The 16,039-nt window shown below is 40.9% G+C and overlaps 1 protein-coding gene across 2 annotated transcripts in view; it reads left to right on the top strand.

Moving 5' to 3' along the window:
* Positions 1 to 16,039, top strand: part of LOC147114905 (inositol monophosphatase 3-like) — a 54,854-nt gene that overhangs the window by 28,873 nt on the left and 9,942 nt on the right. Inside the window, exons 3-5 of one of the 2 annotated variants that reach the window (XM_085992980.1) lie at positions 6,563 to 6,658; positions 7,289 to 7,450; positions 14,931 to 15,038. In XM_085992980.1, the coding sequence (XP_085849106.1) occupies positions 6,563 to 6,658; positions 7,289 to 7,450; positions 14,931 to 14,989 (317 nt within the window). In that variant the 3' untranslated portion in view covers positions 14,990 to 15,038. Of the gene's footprint in view, positions 1 to 6,562; positions 6,659 to 7,288; positions 7,451 to 8,144; positions 9,252 to 14,930; positions 15,039 to 16,039 lie in introns of those variants that run through there. The other variant, XM_085992979.1, reaches the window with a different exon arrangement.

The following is a 16,039-nucleotide window of genomic DNA, read 5'->3' as shown; positions in this document are numbered from 1 at the left end:
TACCAAGATATGAGAGCCCCATTACACAGCCACAGGTACAGGAGCCCCGGTTACACGGCCACAGATCTAGGAGTCCCTGTTACACGGCCACAGGTACTGGAGCCGCGGTTACATGGCCACAGATCTAGGAGTCCCTGTTACACGGCCACAGGTACTGGAGCCGCGGTTACACAGCCACAGATCTAGGAGTCCCTGTTACACGGCCACAGGTACTGGAGCCCCGGTTACAAGGCCACAGATCTAGGAGTCCCTGTTACACGGCCACAGGCACTGGAGCCCTGGTTACACGGCCACAGATCTAGGAGTCCCTGTTACACGGCCACAGGTACTGGAGTCCCTGTTACATGGCCACAGGTACAGGAGCCGCGGTTACATGGCCACTTGTGCAGGAGCCTTGGTTACACGGCCACATGTGCAGGAGTCCTGGTTACACGGCCACAAGTTCTGGAGCCCCAGTTACACGGCCACAGGTACAGGGGACCCGGTTACACAACCAGAGGTGCAGGAGCTGCGGTTACACGGCAAAAGGTACGAGAACCCCGGTTACACAGCCACAAATACCCTGTATACAGTAAAACTTATCTTTGGGTTCGTGAACCTACTCCTGAATTTTGACAGTTATTAGAGAATTCTGGATAATTATGTGCCGTTTAAACGAGAGTTTACTGTATAAGAGTAAAGACGTCTTACTGCAATTATATAGGGCCCTGCTGAAACCACACCTGGAGTATTGTGTACAGTTTTTGTCTCCTTACCTAAAGGAAGGATATACTTGCCATAGAGGGAGTGCAACGAAGGTTCAGCAGACTGGTTCCTGGGATGGGCGGATTGTCCAATGAGGACAGATTGAGTAGACTAGGCCTAGATTCTCTAGAGTTTAGAAGAATGAGAGGTGATCTAATTGAAACGTACAAAATTCTTACAGGGCTTGACAGGGTAGATGCAGGGAGGATGTTTCCCCCGACTGGGAAGTCTAGAACCAGGGGTCACAGAATAAGGGGTCGGCCATTTAGGACTGAGATGAGAAATTTCTTCACTGAGGGTGGTGAATATTTGGAATTCTCTACTTCAGAGGGCTGTGGAGGCTCAGTCGTTGAGTATATTCAAGACAGAGATCGATAGATTTTTGGATAGTAAAGGAACCGAGGGATATAGGGATAGTGCAGGAAAGTGGAGATGAGGTAGAAGATCAGACATGATCTTATTGAATAACAACAACAAGAACAAGAACTTGTATTTATATAGCGCTTTTAACATAGTAAAACATTCCAAGGCGCTGCACAGGAGTATTTTAAGACAGAAAATTTGACACCGATCCACATAGGGATAAATGAGGGCAGCTGACCAAAAGCTTGGTCAAAGAGGTAGGTTTTAAGAAGCGTCTTAAAGGAGGAAAGCGAGGCAGACAGGTTTAGGCAGGGAATTCCAAGAGCTTAGGGCCTAGGCAACAGAAGGCACGGCTACCAAAAGTTGAGCGATTATAATCAGGGATGCTCAAGAGGGCAGAATTAGATGAGCGCAGATATCTCGGGGGCGTTGTGGGGCTGAAGGAGATTAGAGATATGGAGGGATTTGACAACAAGGATGAGAATTTTGAAATTGAGCCAATGTATGTCAGCGAGCACAGGGGTGATGGGCAAACGGGACTTGGTGCAAGTTAGGACATGGGCAGCCGAGTTTTAGATGACCTCAAGTTTACGTAGGGTGGAATGTGGGAGGCCAGCCAGGAGTGCGTTGGAATAGTCAAGTCTAGAGGTAACAAAGGCATGGATGAGGGTTTCAGCAGCAGATGAGCTGAGGCAAGGGCGGAGACGGGCGATGTTACGGAGGTGAAAGTAGGCGGTCTTTGTTATGCTGCAGATATGTGTTCGGAAGCTCATTTCGGGGTCAAATATGACACCAAGGTTGCGAACAGTGTGGTTCAGCCTCAGACAGATGTTAGGGAGAGGGATGGAGTCAGTGGCTAGGGAACAGAGTTTGTGGCGGGGACCGAAAACAATGGCTTCGGTCTTCCCAATATTTAATTGGAGAAATTTTTGCTCACCCAGAACTGTATGTCGGACAAGCAGTCTGACAATTTAGACACCATGGAGAGATCGAGGAGGTAGTGAGATAGAGCTGGGTGTCATCAGCATACATGTGGAAACTGACGAATGATGAGAGATTGGGAAATGTTGGCTCGAAGGGCCAGATGGCCTACTCCTGCTCCTATTTCTTATGTTCGGATCATGATTGGTCACACTATTCTTCTGTACCACCTGTTCTCTGTTGCTCTGCAATGGTTCCACTTCGACCTGTCCCAATACAGCAAGCACATCTCCTGCAATGGTTTCTTCTCCCATACTTGCACAATCACCTCCACCGTGCATCAAGGCTCCATCCTTGATTACTTTCTATGTAGATGCCACACCTTAGTGATGTCATTGTAAACATGGGACCAGCTGTAAGATGCTGAAAGCTATAATAAAGATACACCTTTGAACTAATTATTTGCACAGTGATATGCAGAAGTTATATCAGGCATTGAAATAATTCCCCATGCAACCTCGCATCTAATCACCTCTGGCTTAATCATGTGGGAACTAATTATCTATCCAGTCTGCAATGCAATGCACACCACTCGCAAAATGAAAGCCAAAACAGTATGTCAAATGTGGAAAGAAGGTAGGAACCACTAATTTCTACATATTACAGTATACGGAATAACACATTGCATCCAGTATATGTTACAAGTATAATTTCTGAAATTGGACTTATTTTTATAATGTCACAGTAGCTTTTGTTCTGCAGAACACCAGAGAATCCGTTGCCTGACTGAAACAGTACATCTATCATGGGCTTTACACCAGTTCATATTCACATGGAACCCTGCTTCAGACATCCACCTAATCAAATTCATTAATTATATAAGATTTTCAATCTACTGCTACTTGAATAAGTCAAATATTTCTAGTACTGATTTCTATGTTGCAACAGTCCGAGTAAAGTTTTTATAGGACTGAGAAAGTTTTTATGAATTTGTGATGAATACGTGGCTAGAGGAATGGTGCAAGGGGGAGGGATTCAAATTCCTGGGACATTGGAACCGGTTCTGGGGGAGGTGGGACCAGTACAAACTGGACAGTTTGCACCTGGGCAGGACTGGGACCGATGTCCTAGGGGGAGTGTTTGCTAGTGCTATTGGGGAGGGTTTAAACTAAAATGGCAGGGGGTTGGGAACCTGTGCAGGGAGACAGAGGAAAGGGAAGCAAGGATAGAAGCAAAAGACAGGAAGGAGAAAAGCAAAAGTGGCAGTCAGAGAAATCAAGGGTTTAAATCAAACATGGCCACAGTAAATAATAATTCTATAAGGTCTAAGAGTGTTAAAAAAAACAAGCCTGACTGCTTTGTGTCTTAATGCGAGGAGCATTCGTAATAAGTGGATGAATTAGCTGGGCAAATAGAAGTAAACGGATATAATATAATTAGGATTACGGAGACATGGCTCCAGGGTGACCAAGGCTGGGAATTCAACATCCAGGGGTATTCAATATTCAGGAAAGACAGGCAAAAAGGAAAAGGAGGTGGGGTAGCATTGCTAGTTAAAGAGGAGATTAACACAATGGTAAGGAAGGATATTGGCTCTGATGATGTGGAATCTGTATGGGTAGAACTGAGAAATATCATGGGGCAGAAAACGTTAGTGGGAGTTGTATACAGACCCCCAAACAGTAATGCTGAGTTTGGGGATGGCATTAAACGGGAAATTAGAGACGCGTGCAATAAGGGCACAGCAGTTATCATGGGTGACTTTAATCTACATATAGATTGGGCTAACCAAATTAGTAACAATATTGTGGAGGAGGAATTCCTAGAGTGTATACGGGATGGTTTCCTGGACCAATATGTCGAGGAACCAACTAGAGATCAGGCCATCTTAGACTGGGTATTATGTAATGAGAAAGGATTAATTCGCAATCTTGTTGTGCGGGGCCCCTTCGGGCGGAGCGATCATAATATGATAGAATTCTTCATTAAGATGGAAAGTGAAGTATTTCACTCGGAGACTAGGGTCCTGAATTTAAATGAAGGAAACTACGATGGTATGAGGCGCGAGTTGGCTAGGATGGATTGGGGAATATTACTCAAAGGGTTGACGGTAGATAGGCAATGGCAAACATTTAAAGATCGCATGGATGAACTACAGAATTTGTTCATCCCTGTTTGGCATAAAAATAAAACAAAGAAGGTGACTCAACCATGGCTAACAAGGGAAATTAGGGATAGCATAAGATCCAAGGAGAGGACATATAAATTGGCCAGAAAAAGCAGCAAACCTGAGGATTGGGAGCAGTTTAGGATTCAGCAAAGGAGGACAAAGGGATTAATTAAGAGGGGGAAAATAGAGTATGAGAGTAAGCTTGCAGGGAACATAAAAACTGACTGTAAAAGCTTCTATAGATATGTGAAGAGAAAAAGATTGGTGTAGTCAAGCGTAGGTCCCTTGCAGTCAGAATCAGGGGAATTTATAATGGGGAACAAAGAAATGGCAGACCAATTAAATACATACTTGGTTCTGTCTTCACAAAGGAGGACACAAATAACCTCCCAGAGATGTCGGGGAACATAGGGTCTAATGAGAGGGAGGAACTGAATGAAATCAGTATTTGCAGGGAAATGCTGTTAGGGAAATTAATGGGATTGAAGGCCAATAAATCCCCAGGGCCTGATAATCTACATCCTAGGGTACTTAAGGAAGTGGCCCTAGAAATAGTAGATGCATTGCTGGTCATCTTCCAAAATTCTATACACTCTGGAACAGTTCCCATGGATTGGAGGGTAGCTAATGTAACCCCACTATTCAAAAAAGGTGGTAGAGAGAAAACGGGGAATTATAGACCGGTAAGCCTGACATCGGTAGTGGGGAAAATGCTAGAGTCCATTATAAAAGATGTAATAGCAGAGCACTTGGAAAACAGTGACAGGATTGGACAAGGTCAACATGGATTTACAAAAGGTAAATCGTGCTTGACTAATCTACTGGAATTTTTTGAGGATGTAACTGGTAGAATAGATAAGGGAGAACCAGTGGATGTGGTGTATTTGGACTTTCAGAAGGCTTTCGATAAGGTCCCGCATAAGAGATTAGCGTGTAAAGTTAAAGCACATGGGATTGGGCGTAAGGTAGTGACTTGGATAGAGAACTGGTTGGCAGACAGGAAGAAAAGAGTTGGAATAAACGGGTCTTTTTCCAAGTGGCAGGCAGTGACTAGTGGGGTACCGCAGGGATTGGCCCTTGGACCCCAGCTATTCACAATATATATTAATGATCTGGATGAGGGAACTAGATGTAATATCTCCAAATTTGCAGATGACACAAAGCTGGGTGGATGTGTGTGCTGTGAGGAGGATGCCAAGAAACTCCAGTATGATTTGGACAGGTTGGGTGATTGGGCAGATGCATGGCAGATGCAGTATAATGTGGATTAATGTGAGGTTATCCACTTTGGTGGCAAAAACAGGAAGGCAGATTATTATCTGAACAGCAATAGATTGGGAGAAGGGGAAGTGCAACAAGATCTGGGTGTCCTTGTGCATCAGTTGCTGAAGGTAAGCATGCAGATGCAGCAGGCGGTTAAGAAGGCAGATGGCATGTTGACCTTCATAGCGAGAGGATTCGAGTACAGGAGCAAGGATATCTTGCTGCAGTTGTACAGGGCCTTGGTGAGACTACACCTTGAGTATTGTGTGCAGTTTTGGTCACCTTATCTGAGGAAGGATGTTCTTGCCATGGAGGGAATGCAGCGAAGATTCACCAGACTGATACCTGGGATGGCAGGAATGACGTATGAGGACCGATTGAGTCGATTGGGCTTATATTCGCTGGAGTTTAGAAGAATGAGAGGGGATCTCATTGAAACTTATAAAATTCTAACAGGACTAGACAGACTAGATGCAGGAAGGATGTTCCCGATGGCGGTGGAGTCCAGAACCAGGGGTCACAGTCTAATGATAAGGGGTAAGCCATTTAGGACAGAGATGAGGAGGAAATTCTTCACCCAGAGAGTGGTGAACCTGTGGAATTCTTGACCACAAAAGGCAGTTGAGGCCAATTCATAAAATTATTCAAGAAGGAGTTAGATATATTTCTTAAGGCTAAAGGGATCAAGGGATATGAGGAGAAAGCAGGGACAGGGTACTGAATTTGGATGATCAGCCATGATCTCATTAAATGCCGGACCAGGCTCGAGAGGCCGAATGGCCTACTGCTGCTCCTATCTTCTATGTTTCTATGTGTGAGGTTCAGAAAGGAGTTTGATTGCTTTACTTAGAAAATATTTAGGCTGATGTGAGCTCCAGTTCTCCTGAAACTCAGGTAAGCTTTATCCGATTGTTCTGGAATCCTATGCTGCATTTGTAAACCTTGAGACCTAATTTGAATATCTCCAGCATTGCCTTTTAAAGAAAAGGGAAAATTAACAGGCAGTAGAACAAAATTGGAATTCAAAATTGAAATGCATTGCAGCACCAAAGAAAAATATGGATAACTTACTTACTGTGTTTTGTTTTGTCTCTTGTGCAGAAAAACTTTTACATTATGTCACCACTATGGTGTGCGTGGCTGTGAATGGAAAACCAGTGATTGGAGTAATACATAAGCCATTTGCTGATTTTACAGGTAAGGAAAGCAATTATATCTCAAAAATCAGTCTAGAAGAGTTCATTGCTTGCTTGTTATTTTAACATCCTTTTTCGCTGTCATCCTGTTATTCATTTTTTTCTTATTTTTCTTGCTTTTGCTGTCATAATTTCTTCAAAATAGTCTTGTTTATATATTCTTTGTTCACTTATTTATTGACTCCTCTCGCAGCTCCCTTCTCTTACATTATAAAAACAAAATGTTTGAAATCACAGAAGGTTGATCAGCATCTGGGAGAATAAGTTGGGTTAAGGTTTCAGGTGTGACCTTAACCAATCAGTCCTCAGCTCTGATGTGGAGTCACACTTGAAACTTTTCCTCTCTCGCCCTCTCATATTTTCCATTTTTCTTTTTATCCCTCCCTATCATATTTGTAGAATTGTAGGTACCATTCCCAGATTACAAACCTACTCAGAACTCTGCTCTCAGTGGGTAAATTAAATATTTTAAGCATGCCAGCAAATTAATAAAATGTTGAGATGGGCATATATGTGCAATTAAGTCAACAATATATTTTTAATTTCTAAATATTTAAAAAGCCATTATGCAACAAAATAGAAAGTAGAATTGTATGGCTGTCTTAATGGTAATTCTTTTTCTGTCTGACAGCATGGGCAATGGTACACGGAGGATCAAATGTGAGCATGCGTAAATCATACAACGAGAAGGACCCCAAAATTATAATTTCCCGGTCACATACAGGCACAGGGAAAGCATTTGCTCGAAAGGCATTTGGAAATGACAGTGACATTAGAGAAGCCGGAGGGGCAGGTAAGAATAGGTGGAAAATACAGATTATTTTTTAAGTCTTTATTTTGCACAGTTTATTGTAATTCATTATAATAGTCTGGGACTTAAATCAACATTTCTCTCGTATTCACTCCATAGATATCAAGTGATAATTCATTTAATGAAAAGTTAGTGATGTAAACAACAGGAGATGAGTGGTTTTGTTCTTGTAGTTTCATTGTTCAAAGAGGATAAAAGTGATCAGACCCTTTGTTGGCACCACAAATCTGAACAAACTTCACAGGCATGTTCCACATGGGTTCAACGTGATCACACTGCACGCTGTTAGTTGACAGTGGTCTCCAGAAACTCTGACAGCCAAGTGTGAATGCTACATTTGAAGTTATTGCTTCATCGCTCAACATCCTATTAATTTTTACCTTTTTTGGGAGGGTTTCTGGTGGCTTTTGAATACTGTTTTGTATGATACTTAAGAATTGTAACATGAAAGCTGTGAAAATGCTGATCTAGTTAAGATGTAATATTGATGTATATCTTCCAGAACTTGGAGATATGGACATCATACTGGGCAAATGTTCAAAACTACTGGCCTGAGAAAAATGAAGCAAAATCCAAACCATTGAGAACTGGGGCCTTTTTATTACATCTTGAATTTCTTGAGTTCATTTACATTTTTTGCCAAAGAAAATTTACCAACATCTTGTATTTTTTGTAGGTTATAAAGTGCTGTCCCTGCTGAATATACCTGATGATAAACAGCCTGACCATGCTGATGTGTACCTTCATGTAACTAATATCAAGAAGTGGGACATCTGTGCTGGCAATGCCCTTTTGGAAGCACTTGGTGGTCAAATGACAACTCTCCAAGGAAAGGCTATTGATTATACTGATACTGAGTTGAATGAGGGTGGAATTGTTGCTAGTATTGGTGTTGCCCACAAAATGTTGCTCGAGAAGCTGCCAGATTTGAAATCCATTAAAACCGAGTAGAGATTCCCAACTCATCGTTTCAATGTAAAAGCAAAAAAAGTGTCCATAATTGGTACAAATTAACTTTTATCCTCGTTCGGTTGGAATCATGCTGATTTATGTGTGTGAAGACGAGTTTAGGTGTGGATGGCATTGTAGAGCAAGAAACTAGGTTTCAGTAGAACTAATCCTGATTTCAAAATTGCAGGTTTGGGCTGATAAAACAGTATTATTTGTTTTGTATGAACTTTAGCCAAATTTAATGTATTAATGTGAATGTCTATAAAATGGTTAAGTTAATAACTTATGGCCGCAGAATTATGGAACCTATAATTCCAAGTTCCGTTACATTCAGCTGATAGTCTAAGCTACTGTTTAAGAACTAGATTTTTTTTTCTCCTTCTAACTCAGATAGGATGAGGTATACTGTTAAAATAAAAACTGGAATATTCTCTTTATTAATGACCTCTTTACAAAAACAGGAATTGAAAGTAATGATAGAGAAATCAGTTCCTTTCTTATGGCACTACAACACATAACCCATAGCTTTGTGTAAATGAGAACCCATAGCTTTGTGTAAATGAGTAAATGCTCATTCAGGCGCCCGTTACTGAACTGTTAACCAATGTATTTTTTTCTTTCAATTTCTAAATTCTAGCATAAAATTGTGAATAGTTATATTTGAATTGAACCTGCCATATATATTACAGCACTACTGCTTTATTTAAAATATTATTGAACATTTAGCATGTTCTAGCTAGGCAATAATGAATGATTAGACATGTGAGCAGATCGGGTAGGATGGTGTTAGGATACTGGGGATTTTTCTGTGTTTGTTCTCCCCCCCCCCCCCCCCCCCCCCCCCCCCCCCCCCCCAAAACTACTTCTGAAGGCATTGACTTGTGGTGTTTTATGATTGATTCCACAAGCGTTGACAACCCTCGGGTAATTTGCCCAAATGGCCAGTCTTTGTGGGTGAGCCTTGATAGTGAGTGACAGACTATTCAACACTTTCAGCAGGGGCCACTGGGTAGTGAATAGGTGCAGGAATCCTACTTGAACTTTGAAACCAGCTGTAGAACCCCTACTACTGCCCAAATGAAAATCAGCCAACTCTGCAGACTGGGGATTGAACCTTATACCTCATGCTACATACATATGGCTCAGTACTATTTTAGGTGGTGCATTACCCACTAAGCCATCAAGGGCATTCACCAGGGATCGTTTTAAATCAAGATTAAAAACTGAGACCTGCGGTAATTGTTTTTTATTTTTAAAAAACTCTAAAATGGATGCACCTTGCAGTTCAAGCACAATTTTTTATCTTTGAATAGATGTTGAAAGTAAACATTGAAGGAACAACTGCAAAAGCAGGTGCAAAGATGGAAGAATTGGAATTTGAATCAAAAGGTTCTGAGTGCATGTACTGGGAATTTTTGCAGATCTAAATTAACTGATCTGAACATTGCTATTGCTCTACTAGTAGTAATGTAAACTTCTAGCTTAATGCAGCAAATCTTGTTTTTTGACTTTGTTACTGCTTTGGTTATATTCTTACTCTGTGTTCCTGTCTGTATACTATTTGTGCTTTCAGACAAAGCTACATAATCATTCACTGATACAAAAGCAAAATACTATGAATGCTGGAAGTTATTCACTGGTCTAGTTCTTCTATGTAGATGGGCGTATTGATGTCATTAGGAGTAATGCTTTCATTTTGTGTGCTATTGCTGTAAAATATAACTCTTAATTCAGCTCAAGCTATTTTTAAGGCTTCTTACATAAAATATTTGTTTTCATTTGTTCTTATTCTTAAAGCTCTAACTTGAGTTCTTAAGCTGTGTAAGAACACAAAGTAGAAAGTGCTTCAATTTGCAGCTCTCCTATTTGCAAGGGTTGCATTATCATACTGATTTTTATTAATAACTTAACAAGTTCTCTACAGTTTGAAAAAAGCACTTCTTGTCCAGATTATATAACAGACTTAAATATTTTTATTTTTGAGTATGTCATTGATAAAAGTTGTTCACATCTAAGCCTTCTGGATGACTCAAAACTCATTGAGAGATATCCAGACCAGAGGGTCCCAGGTTTGTTCCCCCTGCTATACTGAGTTACCTGATTTCAGCTAGACCAGAGTTGGGGGCATTGTAATTGGCCTTCGTGGCTCGGTGTTAGGGAGGGGACATAGTTTGGTTTCACACTATCTATCACCATCCAGTGCCCCCCTTCTGGAAGTGTGCATGTGTGGCACTCGTGGGAACATCATCAGAATCTGCTGTTATGCACCAGTGGTAGAAAATCATGTGGACACTTTATCAAGGCTCACATGAATAAGTCATTTTAGTAAGGTATTGTGGAACTGTATCCCAGGAAGAACTCAACGCCAGGGTGATAAGTGGGGGAGAAAAAAAGGGAGGGGAAATTGTTCTCCATGTCTAAAAGGCAATTTCCTGACTTAAGTGGAAAAAGCGAAATGATTCGTGACTCTGGAACTATTAATGACTATTGGCTTAAATAGGAATATTTCACCAATACAGACTTATTTTCTTTCTCAGCTCTGCTGAGTACATAACTAAAATTGTTTGGCTGAGTTTGCTGAACCCTAATATCTCTATTGTAAATATAGATGTGGTTTCCTTTTAGGTATTGAGAGCTACAGGAAACACCTTACAATTTCATCAACATAGATGTCAATTTTTGAAAGGGCATCACTTGCATTTCTTCAACTAAGCTGCTATATGTGTATATGTGTACATATATGCAGACAAAGGATTTTGAGCAAACATGTTAAGTGTTTGTACACATGGGTTTGGGTAGCTACATAGGAGATAATATGTGGACATAGATGCACAGGAGCTATCCTATCATTTCTGGGGCATTATTGGGTTTGGTCACTTGTGCAGCTCCCATTTGCAAGAAAGGAGGAAAATTTGGGAACAAACCCAACTACCACTTGCAGTAAAATGTGTGAGGACCAACTCAAACTTGTACACCATCATCCTGTGCATTAGCTTCACTAATTTTACCTGTTGCTGTCTGAATGCTGGAAAGGATGCAGCCAAACTGGCGCACTCCTTCACATCATTTGGTCAGGCCTGAGATACAACAACTCTGACCAGCAATCCAGAATACCACAAAGACAATAACCAACATTGAGGTCCCTTCGGATGCATTGTTCTATCCACAGGTCCTGTCCCTCAGGAACATGGAGACTGCCTAAGATACTCAGACTAGAACAGTTCTTACCACTAGCAGTGACTAGATGCATCAATTTACTATCGCAAAATCCTTTCCTAATTCTCACATCCTCAACCATGGATTAAACACATGTTAACTATAAGACAGTCAAAGCACTAGAAGTATAGCTTCCATCTAAAATAGAAGTACCAAGCAGTCTGGATCCCCTTGCTGAAGGTGCACAGGTTTTCTTTTTTTTTAAATGAACATATTAGTTGTGTTTACATAAAGATAACAAATATCTGTCGCTGTTAATGCTAGCTTTCAATCTTTAAAAGGAATCTTAATTCAGTATTAGTGAAATAAAAAGGTTTCTTTAAATAATCAAAAAAAATAAACATTGCTTTGTTGAAGAAAATACTTGAAACATGTTGAGAGGACATTGGAAATGCATGAGAGGTTGACCACACTGATATATGAACAAGGCCATCCTTCCATAGAAACCTATGATTCCGCTTTCCAATCACAGCCAGAATCTTTCCTCCACAATCTACCCATAGAACCATTCCAGGTTTTAATCACTCTTTACATGAAGAAGTGCTTCCTCACATCATTCCTGCACTTGCCTTTACTCGTTTGTACCCTGTACTTATTCACCAATGTCCTGCAGTCATGATTTACCTTTTCTATTCTGCTTAGTGTCTTGTATACCTCCTATAAGGTCCCCTCCCTTGTCACCTTTCAAGAGTTTTGAGTTTTATAATTCAGTTCCAAGTAGGGATCAGCATCTGACATTCAAAATAGACCACAATGAAAATGGCTGAATTTTCTAGATTTTGTTTCAGGAAAGTGATTTGAAATAAGGACCCTTTTTTTAGATCAGAAACATTGCATATTGCACTTTAGAGTACTGTATTATTGTGCACTCTGCAGTAGCTAGTCAACTTTTCAGATCTATATGAATTATCATTCAGTGGTATTCTTAGATATTACCCTAATTATTATTAGAATCCTTGCATTATTTTATAATCAGGATAAGGAAGCTAGTACTAAAATGTTGTCCTATATGTAATTATACAAATGCTGTAATCTATCCTGTGTTAAGTCTCTGCTCATGGAAATATACAGGAGCATAAGCAGTCTTAGTACTGTGCAATGAAGGTTTTTTAATGAATGTTTAAAAGAGACATCGATAGAAGTTGGCTTTCACCATGTTATGGATTACGTCTGTATTTCACTGTGATGCTTTTCATACTTGGAGATTGATTTTGCAACCTAGCCTTTGTGAAATGTGTATCAACATAAACCCCTCTCCTGATATTTATAACTTGTGTATAATTACACTTATTACAATCAAACAAAAATCCTTATAACTGCTGTAATAACTAAATCTGATTAGCATTTATTCAACAGTTTTCAATTCTTCCTTGCCATAGAAAAAAGGTAATTAATTAGATCTATTAATTGTTGCATTAATATAACAACCCATAGGTTGCACACACAACGTACTATAGGTGCTAAACAAACTTAATGAAGAATAAAATCAATACTTATTCAATACCCATCTAAGTGTAGAGAGTACAACCCTTTCAACTGGATATGGGTCAGTTAACAGCCGGGTATTAGTAATTATATATATAGAATCTAAGCATAATGACAAAAAAGCATCTTGAGAAATAATGGAGAATTTAAGCTCCCAACAAGCAGGATGTGAACTGTACAAAGAGGACAGGAGGTTTAGTGGGTTTAATTTTCTCTGGCATTTTAATAACTACATTAAACTGTGTTTTGAAATCGCTGTGTCGTGTTGCTGTTAAGTAGACTGTGGGGAGAAGTCTTGTATCCTAACTGACTGTTGTGATGATTATGAACATGACTTTACGCATTAGAATAAGGTTTTATTTGTGAAGGAAATGTGTTTAGAAGCATTTACTGAAACATGGAAAAATACTTTCCTCAGAAGTTATATAGAAAATGTTCTTACTGCAGTCAGGATGGCATAGTTAGGTGCTGTTATCATAGATATTGCCCAAATCACTATTAGAATGTATCATTTTACAATAAATCATTGTGAGTTTTGCCTCACCAAATTTTCATCAATTAAACTCTTTAAAAATTACAAATTATTTACCCAAATGCGTGAAGTCAGAGTTGCTATAAATTCCATATAGGCTGGATGTTGCATTTTTAAACTGTAGCTGTATTTTTATCTCTCTAAGACATTTGCAAGCAGGCTTGATACTCCATAATTAAAGATTTAGAACTCACTGTGAATGGATATGCTGCTTGCATCTGTACAGAATCAACAAAATCTAATTTTAGGTGCAGTTTGTTGGCATAAATGACACATGCAACCTATGGAAATAGTATATTCAATGTTTTTGTAACACGTTTTTAATAAAAGAGCCTATATAGATTATTTAAACAGCAATTTAAAGTTTTACATTTGTGCTGCACTTTTTGAAAGGAAGTGGTCTGAAGAAGATTACATTTTAACTGGATTTTGATATTTTCTGCATTACATGTGGTGTCCAAAAACATTGCAAAAAAAGTCCTGCAACATTGACATTGCTGTATGATGTAATGCATTATGATCACAAAAACAACTTGTATTTATATGATGCTTTTAATGCCTCATACCAAGCCTTAGAAGGGATGACCAAAAGTTTGGTCAACTAGGTTGGGTTTAAGGTGAATCTTAAAAAAAGGTGGATGGGTTCAGGGAGGAATTCTGGAGAATTGTGCCTAGGCAGCTGAAGGCATAGACTCCATTGATGGGTGAAGGGAGAGTGAGATGCTCAAGAGAAATAGAAAGTATGGGGGAGTAGAATTGTAGGGTTAGAGTGAAAGGATTTTTACTTGTCCTAGCCTCTTTGGGGCTATCCCGGATCGGGCGTATTTCTCAGATGTTCACCTTCAGCTAAAGTTTGAGGTAGCCGAATCCTAAAGATGCTTAACTGGGTCTAAAAGTCCGGGCTGTCTCTCCCTAAAGGAAAGAAACAACCCAAGAATGTTACCGTCCTCCAGATAGCACTTTTTAATAAGTTTAGCCAGACAAAGTCCCGGATATTATGAGGGTCCAGAGATTTCCTTCAGAAATTGTAACTCTTCACCAAAGAGTGTACAAAGATTGGGTTCGCAAGTTATTGATGCAGAAGACATATGAGACAATTCTAAAAATATATAGAGATTTATTTAAAAAAACAACATGCAATTTACAGTTGGTGAATGAGTCAATCGCAACGTTAGCGGTTTTAAAAAGAAAAAATACAATCTTATTCTTAACAGAGAATCCTACTTATAAATCTTAACTTTGCCACAGTATTACCGTTCTTAAACTTGTCTATTACAGGATATCCATCAATTATCAAGGTAGCAGTTACCTTCAATCCCCGAGGTACAAAAGAGTGAAGAACTACAGAGCCGCCCCTGTAGTTGAGAATCGCTTTGCCCGATTAAAGTGAGTGATTACCTCATTCGAGACTCCCAATATTTATACCCCTTTTTCAGTTTTTCATAAGGTTTCTGTTAATCCAAGTTAATTATCACTAATCATCTTTTAGCTGACCTACTGAAATTCTTACTGCCACATCATCAATAGCTATTGGGAGTTTACCATATGTGGGCAAAGGGCAGATGTACCTTACATTGTCATTCTCAAGGGCCTAGAAATTAGGTATGGCCCCGCCAGCTCAGTTGCGCCCAAAAGTTTGTGCAGCGCCCGGAGCCCGTTGCGCCCGCCAGAAATTCACTTTTAGCACCCCAAGTCGGAACCGGGCGCTGTTCCAGGGTGTGCCTGCCTCCGCTTGGGGCGCTGAAAGTGAATTTCAGCGCTCCAGCTGCCGCTGCGCCACCCGATGCGGTGCGGCAGGCTGGGGTACTGCAGGCCTCCTCCTTCTCTTGAGGAGCTGCCTGCAGCCGTGAGATCGCCGCTGGATTCTGCCGGCAAATGAGCCCGGCACCACGGAGAAGTGCCGGGCTCGCGGGAATCAGCCACCAATGCCGCGGGGGGGGGGTGGTGTAGGAGGCCGGGGAGGGAGGTGCGGGCAGGCGGCCGCCGAAAAAGCGGCCGGCCGCACCTCTACCTTTATGCACCCCACTAACGCTGCATGAAGGCCGTGTTTCACGAACGTTGTTTGCGGCCGCTGCGGAAGAGGCGGCCGCAACTGAATATGGGCGTCGGGGCGGAACCGGGGCGCTGTGCACACCGATGACGTCATCGGCGCAGCGCTACCGGCTACCGCCGCCATTAACGCTGCACTCCATTTCCGCGCTACCAACCCCGCCGGCGCAGAAGACCTCTTTAGGCGCTAAGTGGGCGCAAGGCCCACTGAATTTCTAGGCCAAGAGGTTTTAATCAAGATCATCCAGGGCTGACCATTGTCTTATTTTAATAAGGTTACCCATTCGGGGTCACCCATTCTTCTGTTTCAATAAGGTTACTTATTCAGGGTCAACAAC

This window comes from Somniosus microcephalus, chromosome 7 (genome assembly GCF_052327205.1).
Source record: "Somniosus microcephalus isolate GS21.2 chromosome 7, FLI_Smic_1.0, whole genome shotgun sequence".
Lineage (NCBI taxonomy): Eukaryota > Metazoa > Chordata > Chondrichthyes > Squaliformes > Somniosidae > Somniosus > Somniosus microcephalus.
The sequence above is the reverse complement of the archived record's forward strand: the minus strand, read 5'-3'. Positions and strand labels throughout refer to the sequence as shown.